General features: G+C 46.0%; 1 protein-coding gene across 1 annotated transcript in view; it reads right to left on the bottom strand.

The window, feature by feature from the left end:
- LOC147690382 (uncharacterized) overlaps positions 1-22,582 on the bottom strand; it is a 2,590,730-nt gene that overhangs the window by 1,835,775 nt on the left and 732,373 nt on the right. The window contains exon 19 of the mRNA XM_086936677.1: positions 8,323-8,418. Coding sequence (XP_086792803.1) covers positions 8,323-8,418 — 96 coding nt within the window. The remainder of the gene's footprint in view (positions 1-8,322; positions 8,419-22,582) is intronic.

Below are 22,582 nucleotides of genomic sequence, written 5' to 3' on the forward strand. Positions count from 1 at the left end.
ATTAGAATTGTTGCTTTTTCCCCTCTGTTCCTGGGCCACAACGTATTCTTTTGAGGGGGTCCCTTCGTACATGTTGCTACCATTCTGCCATCAGCCATCGCGTCGGGGTGGAGTACATTAGGAACAACCTGCTCTGGAGACACCAGCTGACTTCTCACCATAGTCATACTGGCTCCTGTATCTCTCAGAGCCTCCCCTCTCTGGCCATTGATGGTAACCCATTGCCCATACTTTGTAGTATTTGGGGGCACCTGGATCTTTGGAACCAACTCCCGCTCTCCCAGGGACACTAAGGTGACACCCGCCCACTCACCCCCCTTATCTAAGGGCAACTCCTCCCCGAGCGCTACACTAGCTACTCCCGGTGACTTTCCTCCGGTGGGAGGGGGTGGTCTCTTTGGGCATCTGACATCCCCCTTATAATGTCCAACACCACCGCATTCAAAACAGTGGAGAACCCTTGGCTGCTGGCTTTGGCCAGGATTAGGGTTTCTGGGCGGGTTTGCCCTAGGGGTGAAACCTGCTCCCTTCCCTTGGAAGTTATTTTGGGGACCTTTAGAGAACTCTTTCTTTTTCTCCCCCCCCTCCTTCTTCTGGGGGGCGCCCTGTCCGGCTTTTTGAGATTCCCCTCCAGTCCCCTTGGAGGACACCCGGGTACTTGCCCAGATGTCCGCCTCCTCTGCAAGCTTCCGGGGATTGGTCAGCTTGCTGTCCACCAGGTGTTGGCGCAGCTCGGGAAAACATTTCTCGAGGAGGTGTTCTCTCAAAAATAGATCGTACAGCCCCTCATAATCTTTCACCTCACTGCCCTTGACCCAACCCTCTAAGGCCTTTCTGGCGTAGTCAAGGAAGTCCACCCAGTTCTGGGTGCTTAATTTGTGGCTCCCCCTGAACTTCTGTCGGTACCTTTCTGGGGTAAGCCCGAACTTCCTTAACAACGCCAGCTTCATGGTGGGGTAGTTAGTTTGTTCCTCTGGTTCCAGGGCCAGCAAGGTCTCCCGTCCAGCAGGAGGCATGTACTTGTACAAACTACCCCCCCAGTGCTTCTCCTGCACCCCATGAACCCTCAGAGAAACCTCATAAGCAGCCAGCCACTTAGCTATATCGTCCCCCTGACTGAAGCTCGCTATCAGGTCTTTTGGTAAATAGGGTTTGGTCTCCCTGGCTGTCTCCTTTGGTTCGCTGCCACCATTCCTTTCAGGAGAGGACCCCCTCCGCAGGCTTTGGAGCTCCAGTTCCTTCAATTTAAACTCATGGAGCATCCTCCTCTCCTCCTTCTCCTGCTCCAACTTGGCCAACTCCCACCTCAACTGTCTTTTCTCCCTCCTATCGGTGAGCTTGGCTTCCGTTAAGCTTCCCCCAGAGGCGCTACTGCCCCTTCTGGAGTAGATTTACAAAAGGGGGTGGTGATGAACAGAGTGTCTGAATTGAGCAGACCACTCTTACCCAGTCCAAAGATCAGGGCTTGATCCATCACCGTTATTTATCTCACTGCCCCATCCCAGCTCAGAACCTGGCTATATGCAAATCAGTCTGTCCCTGGCACAGTGCATCATGGGAACAGGGCAGACTAAACTACCAAGCCAATTCTTTACCAGAAAGGAGACAAGCTACCGGGGACCGGTTTCTGGCATTTCAGCCGTCTTCGGCCCGGCTTGCTTGAATCCTGATGGAGCAGTGAGAAAGGGACTCATGTCTGAGTATACCCTGCCACACCTATAGTGGCCAAAATCGATTTACAAAAGGGGGTGGTGATGAACAGAGTGTCTGAATTGAGCAGACCACTCTTACCCAGTCCAAAGATCAGGGCTTGATCCATCACCGTTATTTATCTCACTGCCCCATCCCAGCTCAGAACCTGGCTATATGCAAATCAGTCTGTCCCTGGCCCAGTGCATCATGGGAACAGGGCAGACTAAACTACCAAGCCAATTCTTTACCAGAAAGGAGACAAGCTACCGGGGACCGGTTTCTGGCATTTCAGCCGTCTTCGGCCCGGCTTGCTTGAATCCTGATGGAGCAGTGAGAAAGGGACTCATGTCTGAGTATACCCTGCCACACCTATAGTGGCCAAAATCGATTTACAAAAGGGGGTGGTGATGAACAGAGTGTCTGAATTGATCAGACCACTCTTACCCAGTCCAAAGATCAGGGCTTGATCCATCACCGTTATTTATCTCACTGCCCCATCCCAGCTCAGAACCTGGCTATATGCAAATCAGTCTGTCCCTGGCCCAGTGCATCATGGGAACAGGGCAGACTAAACTACCAAGCCAATTCTTTACCAGAAAGGAGACAAGCTACCGGGGACCGGTTTCTGGCATTTCAGCCGTCTTCGGCCCGGCTTGCTTGAATCCTGATGAAGCAGTGAGAAAGGGACTCATGATTCAAGCAAACCGGGCCGAAGACGGCTGTAATGCCAGAAACCGGTCCCCGGGAGCTTGTTTCCTTCCCAGTGTAAGAATTGGCTTTTGTAGTTTGGTTTGCCCTGTTCCCATCATGCACTGGGACAGGAACAGACTAATTTGCATACAGCCAGGTTCTGAAACTGGGATGGTGCAGTGAGCTAAAAAACGGTGTTGGATCTAGCCCTGATCTCTTGACTGGGTGAGAGGTTTCTGCTTAATTCAGAGACTCTGTCCCTCACCACCCCTTGTTGTAAATACCTTCTGGAGTAGGACACTGGTCCTGGGAGTAAGTTTTCCCCCTCAGAGCGGAATAAACCTTCTACCCCCCCAACGTGTCCTGGTCGGCCTCTTCATCCTCCTCCTTCTTTTCTTGGTGTGCCTCCACCCAAGCCCTAAGACTGGTCTGGAGCTCCCCCTTCCTGGCACCATGTTTGAAAAATACCCCCATTTGCTGGCAGAACATTTTCAACTGTGACACAGAATAGACCTCTAGGTTTTCCATAGCGAACTCCATTTTGAGTCAGGCAAACCTAGATAACACACCAGAAATTTCAGAGTTGCAAGGGCAACCTAAGCCACCTCCACCCACCACCAGGAACAAATTTGGAAAAATCAAAAAGACAAATTGGGAGGGCCGCAAGGAGAAAACTCCTGGTGTAGGTTTAGTGTATTACGTTGAATTACTATTGAGTAGCTGCAACCAAGTCAGTATCCCACCGCTAGGCACCAACCTGTTGGAACTGGGGTAGCCTGGCCTAGGGCAAGACTAACCTTTCAGAGGCACAGTGTAAAGGTTGCAGACCACCCAACAGTAAAGCCACGCAATAACACTCAAAAAGAAAACGCTACACCAAAAATGTGGAAAAATAAGTACTGCTTTATAAAAATAATATACTCTTTGGTTTCAAATTATACAGTGTAAGACATTTTAGTTCTTCTCAGAAATAACAATTATACCTTTGATCTAGAGAAGTAAATAACACTCTTCTTGCTGTGGAAAAATTACAGTTCAAAACATTCAGTTGTCATGAGTTCAGAAATGCTTACTTCTGGAATTGAAACTATCTCATTAGGATTACGCTAAGCAGTGTCACTTTGCATTATAATCAATGACATCAATATATTTCATCACTTCAACCTGCCAAATCACTGGCTGCACCTTTACTACAGTGTTAAGATCTCTCTCCCCTTATCTGCACCTTAACATAGCGCTAGAATGCACACTCAGAGTGATCTGCAGGAATTTCACAGGTTTACTGTTCTCAACAACAATTGCTAGGAGTTTCTGAAGGGAGTTCCCCCGCTGGCAAGTACTGTCAGCGCTCTTCTGACAATAGTTTAGGTTCCCCTCTGATTTCTAGCTTAATAGCCACTTGTCTTAGACCTGTAAAAGTGAGGTTGGGGTTATGTGACTATTTTTCCTCCTCGCCTACTCTGACACAGCTCAGGTCTAACGATGACAGGATAACAGGGCACCTTGCTAGGCGCTATGACTCGTGATTTAGCACGACACCAAAGAGGGCTCCGCCCTTTCCTTCCTCACCCCCTCTCTCCTTACTGTTATTTTCCTGTCCTGCCTCAGTCCACAGGAGTAGGGCCTTTCAGTCGGCTCCACCGTAGACAACACCGGCAGCAATAGCGGCCGCCTATCCCCGCCCAGCCAGCCTCTTGGTCTAGCGCTGGAGTGGGGAGGATCGATGACGGCAGCCCTTCGCTCTTCCTCACGCTGCCTCAGGCTGTCACGGGTCAAGCTGTCGCCAATCCGGCTGTGGCCCAGGGTTCCCGCCTCGCGGGAAATGCGGGACGCTCCTCCGCCTCAGTCCTCACCAGAACCGGGTCCGCTGTGGAATCCGGAAAGCGTCGCTACTCGTGATCCCTCGCTTCTCCCTGACGCAGGCCTCTGCTGCGCAGATGCGGGGGAACCAGTGGCACGGCCGGCACCGCCTCCTTCAGCCGGGAAGCACACGCCTCTGCTCTTGCGCAGAAGAACAGCGTCTCACCTCTAATTCCGCTGCAGGCTTTGAACAGTTAGAAGCGCCACTCTCCCGCCGACTGCACTCCTCCATGGCCCCTCGCGCCTTCCAGACAGAGACGCCTCGGCCTCACACGATGCCAAAACACACCGGGCACTGCTCTTCTAATCCGGATAGGCTTGAACTTTAGCAGGAAGGCGGGGAGATAGTTATTAAACCAATAGGGGGTCTTGAAGGTGGACGTGGGACACGGCCCAAACCGGGAAAGTGTCCAAAGTTCCTGGTTGCTTGACTGGCCCAGATCGATGTTAGCCCAATGAAAGGGTTCGGTCAGGAGCACAAGGGGGAACGTCTTCTGAAAGATGTTGTCAGTTCAATTAACCAACTAGCCTCTTCTAGCGCGTCCTCCTCCTCACACTACAGCCTCTCTCCTCTCACACTATGGACTACACAAAATGGCTTCCTGACCCCTGCCCTTTTATAGACTACCCACACAGAGTCCAGTAGGGTCCAGAAGGTTCTGGAAAGCCTAAGGTTATCCTATGGGGCTGACTAAGGTGTGGCAGTTGGAAACAGTTAGGGCCCTCCATTTTGTGATTTACAGCAGTTTCCTGACAGAACAGGCCTTAAGGCCTGAGGTGAAAAATCATGAGGGGAAAAAGAACACCTATCCCCATGGCCAACACCTAGAAAAAGTCAGTGGACAAAAATTATCAAGGGAATGAGGGGCAAAAAGGGGACAAAATAAATAATAATGAGGAGGGACTACGTCAAAAAGCCAGACAGGTCTAACAATGGTCTTCCCTCTACGTCTCCTATCCGATGGTGTATCGTCGCTGGATGTCCTGTTCTTCATTGCCGAGTCTCAGGGTCCCGTCAAAGGGGATCGCCATTTTCCTTTGTTCCGGCCCGTCTGTATAACGGATGCCGCCATTTTGTGACCGGACTTTGCTCCACCTTTAATGCCTTGGTCTGCCATGGACGCTTTGACTGCCTCTGGTCGGATGTGGCTTGGTCGGGATGTGCTCCGGAACGGATTCGCACTGGTCAGGGCTGACTTTGACTTTGAGGTTTTCTTGCTCCTCGCCACTGCTTTGGACCATCTGAGACGCTTCCTTTGTTTGCAACTGTTATGACTCTGGCGATAGATCTCCTCATAAGGCTTGCAGGGTTGACTTCTATTTCCCTGGGGTTGCTCCGTTTACTTTTGCCGGGACTGCACCGAATACCTCACCAGGCCTGGGGTAGGATGGGGGGGGGGTTTCCTGGTGACTGTCCTCCCCGTGATAATGCTGACCGTTTTGCTTTGCTTGATGATGATTGTGCTATGGGGGGGGGGGTCACCGCCGACGGGGGGTACCGAGTGTCCGGGGGCTTGTTTGTTTTACTCCTCCTCCACTTCTTCTTATATTTTCCCTTCTGTGGGGCAGTTCCGGGGCGACAGGCACGCTGTTAGTGGGTTAGGCCGTAGCCATTACAGGGGTGCAGGGTGGCGGGTGCGGGGGGGGTTTATTATTTTAGTTTGTTTTGTTCTATGGTCCCTATCGCTCTTTTCCGGCTTTGGGAGGGTTCTTTCCTCTTTAGTAGGGTTGGCTGTCTCTTGGTCTTGCACCTTTCTTTCTTTTTCCGGCTTTTTGACAAGCCTCTGTTTTTCTGTTCTTGGGAGGTAGGCTCTCTGGGGTGATTTTTAGAAATGTGGATTATTGTAATGTGGTTTATTGTCCAGTATTATCGCCGTGGCTGCCCAGATTGCATAGTTGCTTTAGTCATAGCCTATCTCCGACTGAAATTGGGGTAAGTCCCAATCGTCTCCTTTGTGTTTCTATCCTGTAAGGTGTGATGTCCTTGTTGTTGCAGCCCCTACTCTTTTTGTAAAATTCAAAAATGAAAACCTCATATCCTGTTTGCGAGCCCCACAACCACATCTGGTGTACTTTGATATATCCTGTTTACTGCTTGGCTACAGTTTCTCCTGTTTTCATTGACTGTCTTTGCGGCCGGCCATGATGGTTGTGGGCCTGCGCATGAATCTCCTTCATTTTGAAAAAAGGTTTTTAAAAAAAAAACAACAAAAAAAAACAAGGCCGACTCCATCATCGCACCCCATCTCAGAGATATCATCAACTGCTCCCTCAACTCCGCTACCTTCCCGGAAAGCTAGAAACATGCCGAACTCAGTGCCCTCCTGAAGAAACCTACAGTAGACCCCACCGAACTTAAGAACTACCGCCCCATCTCGCTCCTCCCTTTTCCTGCCAAAGTCATAGAGCAGACGGTCAACAGTCAGCTCGCGACCTTCCTCAAGTCTAAAGGCTCCCTCGACCCCTCACAGTCCGGATTCCGAGCCAAACACAGCACCGAGACCGCCCTCATCGCAGCCACAGACGACATCCGAACACTACTCGACAACGGGGAAACAGCTGCCCTCATCCTCCTGGACCTCTCCGCAGCGTTTGACACGGTCTATCATAGCACCCTTGTACAACGCCTCAGCAACGTTGGGATACAAGGAAAAGCATTGGATTGGATCATCTCCTTCTTTGCCGGAAGAACCCAGAGAGTCCGCCTCCCCCCTTTCAGATCAGAGGCCACCGAAGTCATCTGCGATGTACCACAAGGATCATCGTTCAGCCCCACCCTCTTCAACGTCTACATGAGCCCCCTCGCATCCATCGCACGCCAGCACAACCTCAACATCATCTCCTACGCTGACGAAACACAGCTGATTCTCTCCCTCGCCAAAGACCCAAACAACGCCAAAACCAACCTACACGAAGGGATGAAAGACGTAGCCGAGTGGATGAAGATCAGCCGCTTAAAACTGAATTCAGACAAGGCGGAAGTCCTCATCCTTGGATCAACCCCCTCTGCATGGGACGACTCATGGTGGCCACCGGCCCTGCGCAGCGCACCCTTACCAACGGACCATGCTCGCAACCTGGGATTCATTCTAGACTCCTCCCTCTCGATGACCAGACAAGTCAACGCCATCTCATCATCATGCTTTAACATCTTACGTATGCTCAAAAAGATCTTCAGATGGATCCCCACTGAAACAAGAAAGATGGTCACCCAAGCAATTGTCACAAGCCGACTGGACAATGGAAACACCGTCTACGCCGGAACCACAGCCAAATCACAGAAAAAACTCCAACGCATTCAGAATGCCTTCGCCCGACTCATCCTAGACATACCCCGCCACAATCACATTTCCGGTCACCCGAGAGACCTTCACTGGCTCCCCGTCAACAAGAGAATAACGTTCCGCCTCCTCACCCACACACACAAAGCCCTCTACGACCTAGGACCCAAATATCTCAACACGCGCTTGACCTTTTAAACCCCCACCTGCCAACTACGATCGTCTAATCAAGCCCTCGCCGCGATTCCACGCATCCGAAGAGCCACCATGGGAGGCAGATCATTCTCCTACTTAGCGGCCAAAACCTGGAATTCTCTCCCCACCCACCTCCGCCTCACACAAAACCACCTCTCCTTCAGAAAACAACTCAAAACGTGGCTATTTGATAAGTAGTGATCCCCCCCCCCCCCCCTCAAGCGCCTTGAGACCCTCTGGGTGAGTAGTGCGCTATACAAATTTTGACTTGACTTGACTATCCATGTGCCTGCAAACAAGAATTGTCTTGAAACCGTGAGTCACAGTAAACACATGCTCTTCCAGAATATGGAACCACAGAAGTATAATTAACTATGTGCCCCTCCAGTACAATAGAGCCAATGATAGATAGTCCAGTTAAACCCCAGTTGGGCGCTTGGCTTTATTCTTCAAGAAGAAACTCTCCACTGTCTCCCTGGAGCCTGAACCCCTCCCTCTGACCTCGTCCAGCATCCTGCCTGACCGGCGATTTCTGCTCAATTGCAGACATCTCCGAGCAGCTAATCGAGTTCCCTCGATCCTGGCATCTCACAGAAACACCTACCGTTGAGGAACGGCAGCAATCCCTTGTGCTCTGGAAGTCGCCTGGAATATTGGTTGCGGATCCAGGTCCGTTCTGCAGGTGTCATCACTTGGAACTCTGAAATTAAAGAAAAGAAAAGCAAAGGGAAAAAGAACAACATTAGTGCACTGTTCTTGTTTTCTCGGTGACTCTGTTGATTTCAAGCTTGCAATATTCAGGAACTTGTGCATTTATTCCTGAACTGAGTAACAACACTATTGAGAGCACCAGAGACATTCCCATGAGCAAAAAAAGAGGATAGAGCGATGAAGCTGAAAGACAAAGCAAAATTCTTCTGAAGCATATGGCGTAAAATGCTCAATGAGGAGACTTAGAACCATGACTTAGAACTCAATATAAGAGTTGTGTGTCTCCTTACCACAAGAGATCATAATATGTGTTTACTGTTTTAATTACTGTGTAAGTCTGTTTCATTACTTGGAGTGTTTACAAGAAATTGATTATGTTTATTGGTACAATGACTAATGTGATTTATGTTACTTTTTCCTAGTTGTTCATTAGAGCACTATAGAATGCGCATTCCCCAAAAGGGAGATTGTTGGGTGTCCCGTGTATAACAGTGAGTCAGACCAACACCCAGTGATTCAGTCATTTCCTTTTTTGTTGTTTTATCCAGACTCCTTTCACTCCTGGGACAGTGTCTGTTTGACGTAATACATTATTTGGTTGAGTGCTGTGTTGGGAGTCAGATGGGTCCAGCATCGTCTATGCAGACAAGTTTTCCTAGTCAGCTATCAGACAGAAAACTAAGCCACTTAAAGCTTTTTTGCCCAGACGATATGGAGCCAGGGAATTTGATAAATGCTCAGGATCTAGCTCAGACATTACCAGAGATTTCCAGTGAGGAAATTCCCAATATGGCAATATTAACTAGGGCCCTTGGAGAGCTGTAGAGTGTAGTTCAAGCCTTGCGCCAAGAAATTCAAACCCTCAGGGATACACTGGTGCAATATCACCCACATTATTTGTTCTGGTTAGATTCAGGATTCATTTCCAAGGATAAACAATTTGTCACTCAATCCATGCCGTTTACAATTGAATCAAGGGAAACAGAGCTGTCATGGAATGAGAGAACAGCCTGTACTAATGACACTGTATATACATTTACTCCCACTTCGCTGGCTCCCCATGAGTGCTTTTTTGCAGATAGCACTAACTTTAATGCATTCTGCAGACAATGTCAACTGCAATTATTGTGTAAACTGGGGCCAATCACCTCTGATACAGACTGCATTGCATTTATCATCACCCACCTAGATGGTAACAGTGCAAATTGGGAAATACCTCTCATTGAGAATACCGATCCACTGTTGCACAAATATGCTAGGTTTAAGGAACCTATGCAACGCTTATTTACAAAGCATACCTTTATAAAGGTAGGTGATAATGAGCTTTTAAACCTACGACAGGGTAAGAACTTACTTATAATACAACTTTTCGCAAATTACTTACTGAAACTCAATGGCCCTAAGAAAATAGCATATCCCTTTTTTATAGGGTCTGAAAGATTAATTGAAAGATTCTTTGGCTCACATAGTTGACCTTCCCTACAGATTGGGTGCAATTTATTGATCTAGTCGTTAGACTTGATTATCGACTTGCTGAGCATGAGAGCAACAGATCTAGAAATGAGCCAAGGCTGTTTTTGGTTCGATCTGAGTGAAAGCAGACTGATGTTAAGGTTAGGGATTCAGTAGAACCCATGCTAATTGGAAGAACAAGGGGTCATTATCTAGTAATGGAAAGGAACGATGCAGAAAATATATCTGTGCCTAAATTGTGGTAAAGCAGGACACTTTGCCTGCAATTGTATCGCCAAACCAAAAAAGGCACAGAAAAAGATGAAAGTCATCACAGAGGGCAATCAGGAAAACATGCAAGCTCAACTAGTCCTGAGGTGAACTTGTCGAGTAGGTCTAATACGCTGACCTCAGAATCATAACATAGGTAAAATTCTGCAACACCTAACCATTTCAGTCACCAAGATAATTTCCCCACAACAACAAAAACAGTTGCTTATGCTCCTGGATTCAGCAGGCCCAGGCGATTTCTAGGATTTAAGTGTGGCCAGTTCCTTAAATATCCCTTGAGTAAAGAAACAAGAACCAGAAGTAGTAATGGCAGTTGATAGATCTGAATTATCATCAGAATTGATTGCTTAACAAACGGTTCCCATAAACTTAATTTGTGATAATAGACAAAAAGACACCCCATCTTTCAATCTAATAGAGGTGCACACTTTCGGTGCTATCATAGGGATATCCTAGCTACAACTCTATAATCCCCTTATTGATTGATCTTCATGCTAGGTGAATTTAGGGTCACCATACTGTAGTTACAGTTGCTATACCACAGCACAAGACCTGATTCTACCCCAAACGTGTATAGTAGTGGCACCAGAACTTTCAAACATCTTTCCAAAGGAATACTTGGGTTTTCTGGATGTATTTGATGAAAAGAAAGCCATTCAGCTACGCCCTCATAGGGACTTTGACTGTTGCATTCATTTTATTACAGGGGCTAACCTACCAAGTAGTCTCATTTACTCTCAATCGGAAACTGAGACTAATTATCTAAAGCAATACCTGGATGAATTGCTAGTTTTAGGCTTCATTCGTCATGCCACTTCCCCTGTTTCTTCCTCCTTATTCTTTGTCCCAAAGAAGAATGGTGATTTACATGCATGCAAAGACTACAGGGCCCTCAATAAGTTAACAGTCTAGAATAGACACCTTTTACCACCAATAACTGTTCTCTTGGATCAGGTGCGAAAGTCAACAGAATACACAAGAGGGTGCTGGTTACATATTGGTTGTACCTAACGTTTTTTTTATGGAGGTAGATAGGCTATTAAATGCATGGTTATCACCATTATAGCCCATGCAAGAGTTTTACTAATGCTTATATTACGTTGGGACTGCCACTATGACAACGGAGAATGATTCCACCATGTAAATCTATGAAAAATACCCCAATGCTGGATCAATATTTTTTCAGGAGTGGTGCCACTATCTACTGGGTGCAGAACATACAGTTACAGGTTAAATGGATCATAAAAATGTGAATTCTTTTCTATCCCTCAAGCACTTGACACACAGACAGGTTAGAGAGCTCTTGTTTTTTAGTGAAAATTATGTTGTTCTTACGTACCATACTGGAACACATCAGGCAGATATATTATCACAATGGGGTCATGATTCACCCAAATTAGCACTTCACCCACCCCAAAATCTATTAGGTTCTGAGCAGGTGATAGGTACTTGTACTAAACAACAGTTTTTGGATAAGATAAAACAAAGGATGCAACAGTTGAATATAGATAAATGGATCACAGAGTATGATAATCTGGTAAAAGATGGACACCCCTACCATGGTAACAACGTGTATGTAACCACTGAAAAACTCAGACATAAGGTGTGAAATTGGTGCCATGATAAACCACTTGCTGGACTTTCTGGCATTCAAATAACTATTGCTAACTGTAAAAGATGGCTTTGGTGGCCTAAACTATCTATGGATGTGCACACTTATGTGCAAGCCTGTCCCATATGCCCAGAATATGTCGGTCCATACTCCATCATTGGGTTTATTGCACCACCCCTGGCCAGTGCCTCCATACCCCTGGCATGCCATCAGTATGGACTTTGTAACCAATTTGCCAAATTCCAATGGTTTTATTACTATATGAGTAGTAGTGGGTCTGTTCTCTACAATGGCACATTTAATCCTTAAGAGGCGATCCATAACGCCAAAGCACCTGTAGACTTATTCACCCACTACAATGTATGATTACATGGTCTCCCATCAATTTTTATTTCCAAAAGAGCCCTCAATTTGTATCAAGGTTTTGACAAAACTTATGCAAATCCTTAGATATCGATGCTCGTCTCTCGTCCACTTACCACCCACAAACAGATGATCAGGCAGAACGAGTAAATCAAGCACAAGAACAGATCCTTTCCTGTCAATTAAGGTGTCAATCTTCGGAATGGGAATATGTTTGACTTCCTGTGGAGTTTTCATAAAATAAAACAGGACACTCCGCTAGTTAGGTATTTCCTTTTTACTGCACGACAGGCATCAACCCACATATATAAACAGAAAATGATGTGCGCTGTAGTAATCTTGGATCCCTGACTACAGAAATTCCAGAAGCACTTTTCTGAGATTCAACAAGCTGTATAAATACAACTCAATCAAACCAAGAGAAGTATGATAAGAAACGCAAACAAACATTGCACACCACAACCAGCTTACAAAGTTGTTGATCAAGTATAGCTGGCTAGTAATCACCTACGGCTTGAAAGAATGAATGAATGAATGAGAGGTATTTGTATAGCATGAACAGATACTCATAAATGAGTTTCCCAGCGCTACCAAGGACAAGATAATAGGAGGATAGAGTGAAGTAAGATATTATAAGTTAAACAGGTATGTTTTTAAACATTTGCGGAAGATGGATTCAGTTTCTGTGCTTCTGAGTTGATAGGGGAATAGGTTCCACATTTTCGCAACGCATACAAAAGAGAGGTACCACCACGTCTCCTTTTAAAAGGAGGATCCTACATGAGGTGGGACTGACAGGAACATCGATTTCTGCTGAACTGGTACTAAGTGATTCTTTGGTTCCGATAGCTGGGACCGATGTTATTCAGGGCACTCTGTGCTAAGGTCAGTGCTTTAAAGATGATCCTTTTATTCACAGGAACCCAGGGCAGGTGGGTAAGGAAGGGTGAAGTGTGGGTACCTTTTTGCAAAATAAAAAGGAGTCACGCTGCCACATTTTTGACCACTTGCAGTTGAAGGCATAAATATGCAGTTAAACCAAGGTACAAGGCATTCACGTAGCCCAGACGAGAGGAGATCATCGCTTTAACTACGGTTTTGCGGGCCTCCCATGGAAAAAGTGGGAGGAATTTCTTGAGACCCTTAAGGTTCCACATACACATTCTATCAACTGTGTGGATCTGAGTCTTAAAAGATAGGACATTATCGCAGATGACCCCCAGGATTATAGCTGCCAGGATTGGGGGAGTTCCATCCTTGGGCTAAGCACTATCACAACCTACATTAGGGTTAGGCCCTAACAGTATGATTTCTGTTTTGTTTTCTTTCAGCCAACCTAAGATTGCTCTCATGCAATCTGAGAAGGGAACTTTGCAGCATTCTTAATTTGCCAGGTAACAAAATACCAGCTGGGTATGATGGAGCAAGGATTCGCACGTAAAGCGACTTGCTCTCACTCATGAACCTCGCCTAACGTATAATCATATTAATCCAACTGTCCGTCATTTATTTAGCATTTTCCCCAACACGCGGGTGTCCCCGAGAGGCTTGCCTGTGTGTCTTTTCATCCTCACAATGCTTGCACTAAGGAAATGGCTGCTTTGCAGAAATCCAGTCTGCGCATGCGTCGGTCATACTCATGTGATGTGACGCACTCGCATTTTGGAGGGACTTTATTGCTCATGCGCACTGTTGCAAATATGGCCGCTTGTCTCTCACCACGCTCTCTGCTTGCCACTGCTGCTTCAGCCTATCTGTCTTTTCGCACTAAACTTTAATACTATAGATGTTATAAAATAAGGGGTGTGTTAAAATCTATCACGGTATACAGTGTGATCATTTTTATGTATGATTCTAATTTGTTCTCGCTTACTTTTCATGTACCGCGTCTCTGGGGGCTGGGAAAAACTTGAGCTACGCCATGATGAAGCTCTACTGAACCCTGTCACGTGATATGGGGGAAACCCCACTGCACAGAAGCTGAAACCAGCCAGCTGGCACCTGAAGCTTGATGCGCCTGAGAAACCACCTCGAAGACACAGCGTTTTACCTTGACTGTGCAACAGTGTATCTGTAACATGCTCTCTCTCATTGTCTTCTGTATTCCTATGCCTGGGAACGTGAACCCAAGGGGCGGGTATGCAAAATTTATTAGTAATGATGTGAACACTGAATTCTAGGAGGTGACAATGACCAAATCACCTCTCCTGAACAATCATAATGTGGGAAATTGTCACTTGCAACATTAGTGGGTGGTCCAGGGGTCCCCAAACCGTATAACTGGCCTAGCGAAGCATAGAGAAGTTGTCCGACTTGTCCGAGTAGCAGACCTGTCACTGACCCTACGAACTCTATAGGTGATTAATCTAGAGTGCTGCGGAGCACTCTGTCCATACTTTCCACAAACTCCTAGGGGTGGAAATAGTCCTAAGTGCTGGCGAAGCACTTTGCTGGGGAAATTCGAAAACCCAATCGGGGTTACTGGCGGATTACTTGCAGAGAGGGGTAACGCAGGCGTTGCATCCGAAGCTGTAGGTGTTGGTCGTACCTTGGTGAGCCCAGTCCTGACCCAAACCTGAGGGGTATCCTGTCCTGACTGTCCGTGAGCTGTACCTACTCGCATTCTGGTATTCCATTCCTTGAGGGTCCTTGTCCCCGTCCTCCCAAACTGACCCGTGGCCAGGGTTAGTCCTCATTCCTATCTAGGTAATTATTAATCTGTGGGTTTACATCTTCCTACTCTCTCTCACTCTCTCTCTCTCTCTCTTAATAATGCACTCTTGCCTGTAATATTGCTCTATCACCTTCGAATGCACATTATATGCAATTGTTTATTTAGAATTGCTCCACATCTCTCCCCACCTGTAGGTATTATAAAATTGTCGTATTATATTAGTGTGTTCCATTTTTCCCCCTCCCTTTTAGCATGGTTGCAGTGGACTTAGTAAGAATAGCCTAAGTAGTCTAGTTCGATACCCGTTTTAGATCCTGTTCATGTCCCATGCCCTAGTATAAATTTCTGTGAATAGTTTTTTGGTTTTAGTATTTCTTACCCCAGAGTGTTCACATTTACCTTAATGGTCCTTGCCCTAATCCATAGTTATATTGTGGCTTTGGTTCTACTGATTGATGTGTTACTTTGTATTTGGCTTATCATCTTGGCATATTCATTCTGAAATTTCTTGATAAATCTTTAAAACTCATCAGGTGTCTGTGGTCATTTGCGGTATAGAGGGTGGATAAATGTACTTGGTATATGAAAAGTTTTACTCCCTTTAGGAAACTTGTCACCTGTCTACTGCTAGCTCCTTATCCGTCAGGAGTAATGTGCCTGTGGTAAGTCAGGTACATAAATAGTAAGTGGTGAAGAGTCACCCCCCGAATTACTCATAGTGGCGTGTAGGCAATCACCCGGTTCACGCAAAATCAGTCCTCGTATGCACGCCAGGGCCCAGTGCGTGGAAAATTGGTAAACTTGTGACCCGGGTGACCTGCGCGCTCTATCAGTAATTTTCTGGTAGCAGAGCTATGGTTAGGACTAGTTAAGATAGGTAGACAGGATAGTTGATAAACAAACCGTGAAATTTAAATGTGCTGCTGAAATTTCTATTGCATTAATTTTAATACTGTGCAACTGTTTAAGGATTTGTATATGTATGTACATGATTTTGCATTGCTGCTATAAGTGTTATATGTAATATTAACAAAGAAATTGTTTGTAAAAGTGTTCAGTGTAGTCCGAATCCCCGGGGAGGTATATAGCTAACGGTGAGCAGAATCCGGTTAGCTGGAAAAGTCACCTGTTGTGAGTCATTAGTGCAGGGTTAGGAATACCTGGAAGCACTAATTAGGATCTTCTTGCATCTGAATATATGATAGCTACGAGTCCGTTATAAAACTTCTATTGTGATATCACCTAGTAAGGGTCACATACAGGAGGAGTAATAGGGTCTCCGAGGCTTGAATGGTAAGTAAAATAGTCCGCTGGTGAAATTCTGACTCAGTATATATCCCGGAAAGAAGTGGATGAGTCAGAGGAGTAACAGGTTCTATATTGCTCGTGTGAAGGGTTAGGCAAAGAAGTCTATCCGGAGTGAATGAAAAGTAGACAGAAGTGGTTTACTAGTAGTGAAAGAAAATTTTTCTACCTGTGTAGAACACTCAAACACAGTGGCAGACGTTGTGTGTTGTTAACTAAGATTTGCATTCGCACTTTAGGAAAAGTTAAAAGTTTCCGTTACCTTGTTAAGGAGGGAGTCGGTCGGAAGACTGCTCTGACGTCACTCCGTGCCGCGCTGGTATTGGTCAAGACAGCGGGTGTGTAGTGAAGCTGAAATTGTAAGGGAGGGGTGAGTGCCGAAGCGTGAGACCTCGTCTCGCGAAAAGGCAGCGCACCCATTGGACAAGGATTTTCGCAATCACCGTGTTGATTGGTTGCTAAAGAAATAAAAGTTGCACTAGCATTGGAAGCTCAAAGGTAAACAAAATTAATCAACAGGAGCTTGAGAGAGGTATAAAAAGGTGTATGTGGTATCCGGAGTTCTTACCTAATCCACAAAACTTTGGCTTCTATAAGGAACAGATTTTACGAGGTAGACCGCACATGATGTATGGAGTAAAAAGAAAAATGTCATTTGCCGATAAAGTAAAGAATTTTTTTAAAACAGACAAGCCCATTAGAACGAGGGAGGGGGTGATCATCCCTCCCCCGAATACACCTGCTTCCTTCATGTTATTCGAAAAAGGGTATCATACCTGTGTATGGCTAGAGAATTGGCAAAGTATACTGCAGATGACGGGATTCTAGCATTTCCTATTGATGGTACGTTTAATGGCAGAATCCTGTTTAATTTGAGGACCCGCATGAATGAATTACATCCCAGACCCAGATTAACCCAGTATGAAGCCTTAGAAGAATGGGAAATTGAGGCTGTGGAAAGAGATAGACCCCGGATGGACAAGGGAGTGAGCAAGTGGTATCCGAGGGTCCATAGAGAAACCAAAGAGCAGAAAATGAAACATTGGAGACAAAACATGATGGTGGAGGGGTTGTTTCCAATGATGGGGGTATTAGAACAAGGGAAAGGGAAGTGCAAAGAGAAGACTCATCACTTAATGGCTGGGGGGGACTCTGAAGATGAGCACCTAGAGGATTTATTGATGAAGAACCCCCCTCCCTATGTTGCAGAGTCAGAGCCCCTGAGTTCACCAAACCCGTTTTCCAGATATCCGAGATGTCGGAGGGGTAGTGAGACAGATGGAACAGGAACGGATAGTAAGACCAGCGAGGGGGATGGGTTTTGTAAACCTAGCTCCACGGTCCCAAATTACCGCCCGTTTGGAGAAGATCCACCTCGGTTGGTTACTCCAACTGCCCCAAGTATTTACCCTCCCTTGGTACCGCAAGTGTTGCATGACAATTCTGCAGAAAAGGCTTTACGAGAGCGAGAGAAGGAAGCTCTAGCTAGACAGCGAGAGGATTTGGTTCGGACCATAGCCCAGATACATCCCCATCCAGATTCCCTGACCATCCCAGTAACCTTTGGGCCTGCTATTCCTCTTTACGGGGATAGACTGGCTAGTCCTCGTCCTCCTGTCATGACCCCAAACATGCCAACTCCTAGTATTCCACTCCCGAGAAAAGAAGTGCTCATAGATGATGATCAAGAAAGTGAGTGCGAGTCGGTGGTCCTGATGGATATGCCCATTAGGGAATCTAGAGCGTGCATGCCAGGTCCAAGAAGTCAGAGTAGGGCAAAAGAAGTGCAGATTGAAAGCACATCAGGGGTTAGGAGTGCCACAGTAGTATCTCCCGAAGAATTGGACAGATGGACCAAAGAGTTAGAAAAAGAGACCACTCCCCAACCCAAGCAATTAGAAATCTATAAACTAAGGATAGAAATAGAAGAGCTAATGGCTGGAAATGTAGGATTAGACCGATTAAACTCCTTTAGCGAAGAAGAGTTACTGTTCATCAGCAAAAATCTTACCCGGAACGCTAGATTGCTCCATGAGAGATTAATGGACACTGCCGCAGAAATGGGAATCGATGTCAGTCGCTCCAAAATCCTTCAGAAACCCTACAGAGTAGATTTTTCAGACAAAGATTTAGAAAGCTTGAATGTGGTAGGGAAACAGATCCAGATAAAAGAATTATTGAAACTCTTACAGAAATGGGGGGATGTGGGAAAATGGAGAACCCGGTGGGCAAAGAAAAAGGAAGACAGTAGGGCTAAATCTCAAACGTCAGAATACGTGCTCAAAGAAGTAAGTCCCGCAGAAAAATTGTGTCCCATGAGGGAGGTCCCGGGGGGAAAATACGTCCATGTTCCTTGGTCCCGACCGGATATTGTGTCATTTACAAATGACTTTCCAAAGTTACGGGAAAAACCAGTTGATTGGTACAGACAGGTCGAACGCTTCATAAAGGTTCAGAAATGCCTTTTAAAGGACCTGGATGGGTTTTTCGACATTGTGGTGCCTGTAGACTTGTGGACCGAGTGTAAAATTGAAATCGATTGGCCCAATGATGAGTATGTGAGAGACCCCAAAACCGGAGCTCCCTCACCCGAAGTAATGAGGAAGTATGATCAAGTCATACAATACCTCAAGAAAAAGGTACCCGCAAAAGAAACAGATTGGACCCGGATAGATAGAACTACCCAAGAGCGCGATGAAACTGTCCACTCCTTTTATGAAAGGTTGCTACAAGTGTTCAAAACTTACAGTGGAATCGATAATGTGGACATGAAAGACATGACCCATTTCAGTTACAGATTCGTGCTAGGATTAAGGCCTGAAATATCACAATGGATACGAGACAATAAAATCAGTTGGCAGGGAAAGCCCATAGATGATGTCCTAAAGTACGCCAAGTACTGCGAAGATGAAATAGAGAACAAAAAGAAAGCCCTCAAGGAGAAAGTGATGTGGGCACAAGTGAAATTGGCTGAACAGCAAGAAAAACAGTTAAGTAAATTAAATTCTAATAATAATGCCCAGAATACCAACGCTGGGGGAGGAGGGAAGCCCCGAGTAAAAATGAGTCGGGAAGAGGCTATGAAAAAATTCCCCTGCCACGGGTGCGGCCAGATAGGGCATTGGAGAGACGAGTGTCCACACCTACAGGCCGGTAATGCCCCTATAAATGGTTTAAATCCACAGGTGCAGAAAGAGGGGACGAAAAGGAACCAGCAACAGGTAAAGCTACCTCCAGTACCTCGCGCTCCTAGACAGAATTATAAGAATCAGGGTCAGCAGAATGAAAGGGCGGAAATATGGGAAGGAGAGAATGAGAGAAATGCAGCAATTCCGCAGTACTTGTTAAACGATACGTTCCTCTGTGATGAACAAGATTGACGGGGCCTGAGGGGGGAGGATAAGGAGTGCGTGCTTGGCGCCTCCTTACCGGTAGACCAGACTGGACCATACATTGAAGGAAAGGTTGAGGGAAAAGACGTCACCTTTCTGTTGGACACTGGTGCTACCCGGTCCACTGTGAGAACAGTGGATGTTCCTAACCTACCCCTCTCGGGAGAAGCAATCCAAGTAGTGGGTGTCTCCAATCAAATAATCAGTACTCCAGTAACAGAACCAATGGAAATTTTAGGAAATAGGAAATTTTAAAGAAATGCACAGATTTGTGGTTTGTGATTCCAGTCAGGTGAACCTGCTAGGACGCGATTTGTTGTGCAAAATGAACTGCACCATCTTTTGCAGACCAAAGGGTGTCGAAATTCAGACCCCCGAGGAAGATGGCTTGTACAAACTGATGTTAGTGAGACCTGACTCTGATATTAGACCCTTGTCTGTTGAAGACTTACCTGAAGAGCTCCAGTTAAGAGTGGTACCTGAAGTATGGGATTTCACGGGAAAAGATGTAGGCTTAATGGCAAATGTGGACCCAGTTAAATTAGCAATAAAAACAAATGCTGTATATCCCAGAACAAGACAGTACAAAATGAGTGCAGAAGTAAAAGCAGGAGTCGCAGTTGAAATTAACAGGTTGCTCGAAGCAGACATCATACAGGAAGTAATGAGCAGTCCCTGCAATTCACCCATCATTGGGATTAAAAAGCCTAGTGGAAAGTACCGAGTAGTGCAGGACCTACGCAAGGTAAACCAAATTGTTGTACCTTGCTGTCCCATTGTGCCCAACCCTGCAGTGATCCTATATCAGATTCCTTGGAATGCGGAATGGTTCACTGTCATTGACTTGTGCCATGCATTCTTTTCCATCCCATTGCACCCAGAAAGCAAGTTCCTTTTTAGTTTTGAATTTGACAGCCATATCTATGTCTGGAATCGTGTCCCTCAAGGGTACACTGAAAGTCCATCGATTTTCAACCAGATCCTAAAGAAATGCCTTGAATCCCTAGTGCTGCCCAGAGAGTCCGTTTTGGTACAGTACATAGATGACCTTTTGGTGGCATCTAAGACTCAAACTGACTGTGTCACCGACACCATCGCCTTGCTGAATCACCTAGGAAAGGGAGGACATAAAGTATCCCCTGACAAATTGCAGTTCTGTAAAAACTCAGTAAAATATCTGGGGCACCAGATAGAGAAAGGGATCCGAAAAGTCACCACAGAAAGGATCAAGATAATTAAAGCAATGGACCTACCCCGAACTCAGAAAGAGGTGAGGATGTTTCTAGGAGTTGTGGGGTACTGCAGGCAGTGGATTGTGGGATTCGCAGCTCTAGCCAAACCTTTGATAAAAATGACCAAGAAAGGAGTGGAAGACCCAGTCAGTTGGGACAGTGAAAGCATGTCCGCTTGGGTAACATTGCGAAATTGTCTATGTACTGCTCCTGCATTAGGTATGCCTGACTATTCCAAGCACTTTGAACTGTTCTGTGACACAAGAGAAAATTGTGCGTTCTCAGTCCTGACCCAGGAGCATGGGCTGGTCAGGCGTCCCGTGGCCTACTTCTCGGCCACTCTGGATCCAGTGGCTGCTGGATTACCCGGATGCCTGAAGGCAGTGGCTGCTACTTGCGTCAGTCTAGAACAGAGTGAGAATATTGTCATGGGACATCCTGTCACCGTATATGTTCCACACTCTGTTGTAATCCTACTGACAAGAACCAAGACCCAGTATCTCACACCTAGTCGGCTGACTAAGTATGAGAGAATTTTGATTGGTGCTGAGAATGTAACCATTTCTCGGTGCAATGTCTTAAACCCTGCAACTCTGTTACCTGTTCCTCTGGATGTAGACGCCGAAGATGAAATGGAACATAACTGCATTGATCTAACAGAATTCAGCACTAAGCCCCGTCCTGACATCCGAGAAATAGCCTTGCTTGATGGGGATCTTACAATCTTTGTGGACGGCTCATGTTTAAGACATGAGAATGGAGGTTTGTGTGCTGCCTATGCTGTAGTCACATTGACAAACACCCTAGAAGCCTCTTACCTATGCGAAGTGAAATCTGGACAAGTCGCAGAGCTCATCGCATTGACAAGAGCATGTAGGAGGGGTAAAAACAAAAGAATAACTGTTTATACCGACAGCCAGTACTGTTATGGGGTTGTTCATGACTTCGGCCAACTATGGTTACAAAGAGAATTCATGACTTCCTCAGGTACCCCTATCAGAAATGGAAAGGTGGTACAAGAATTACTGGAAGCTATTCATTTGCCCAAAGAATTGGCTGTGGTCAAGTGTGCGGCTCACAGATCCGGAAATGATGATGTGACAGCCGGGAACAGATACGCTGACCAAATCGCACAGTTTTGTGCCCGACACCAAATGTCCCTCCAAATTGGGTTATGGGGTGGACACAGCTGCCAACTGATGTTGTTTGAGAATGTGTCAACATTTGCGGTATAGAGGGTGGATAAATGTACTTGGTATATGAAAAGTTTTACTCCCTTTAGGAAACTTGTCACCGGTCTACTGCTAGCTCCTTATCCGTCAGGAGTAATGTGCCTGTGGTAAGTCAGGTACATAAATAGTAAGTGGTGAAGAGTCACCCCCCGAATTACTCATAGTGGCGTGTAGGCAATCACCCGGTTCACGCAAAATCAGTCCTCGTATGCACGCCAGGGCCCAGTGCGTGGAAAATTGGTAAACTTGTGACCCGGGTGACCTGCGCGCTCTATCAGTAATTTCCTGGTAGCAGAGCTATGGTTAGGACTAGTTAAGATAGGTAGACAGGATAGTTGATAAACAAACCGTGAAATTTAAATGTGCTGCTGAAATTTCTATTGCATTAATTTTAATACTGTGCAACTGTTTAAGGATTTGTATATGTATGTAAATGATTTTGCATTGCTGCTATAATTGTTATATGTAATATTAACAAAGAAATTGTTTGTAAAAGTGTTCAGTGTAGTCCGAATCCCCGGGGAGGTATATAGCTAACGGTGAGCAGAATCCGGTTAGCTGGAAAAGTCACCTGTTGTGAGTCATTAGTGCAGGGTTAGG

This window comes from Lissotriton vulgaris, chromosome 9 (genome assembly GCF_964263255.1).
Source record: "Lissotriton vulgaris chromosome 9, aLisVul1.2, whole genome shotgun sequence".
Lineage (NCBI taxonomy): Eukaryota > Metazoa > Chordata > Amphibia > Caudata > Salamandridae > Lissotriton > Lissotriton vulgaris.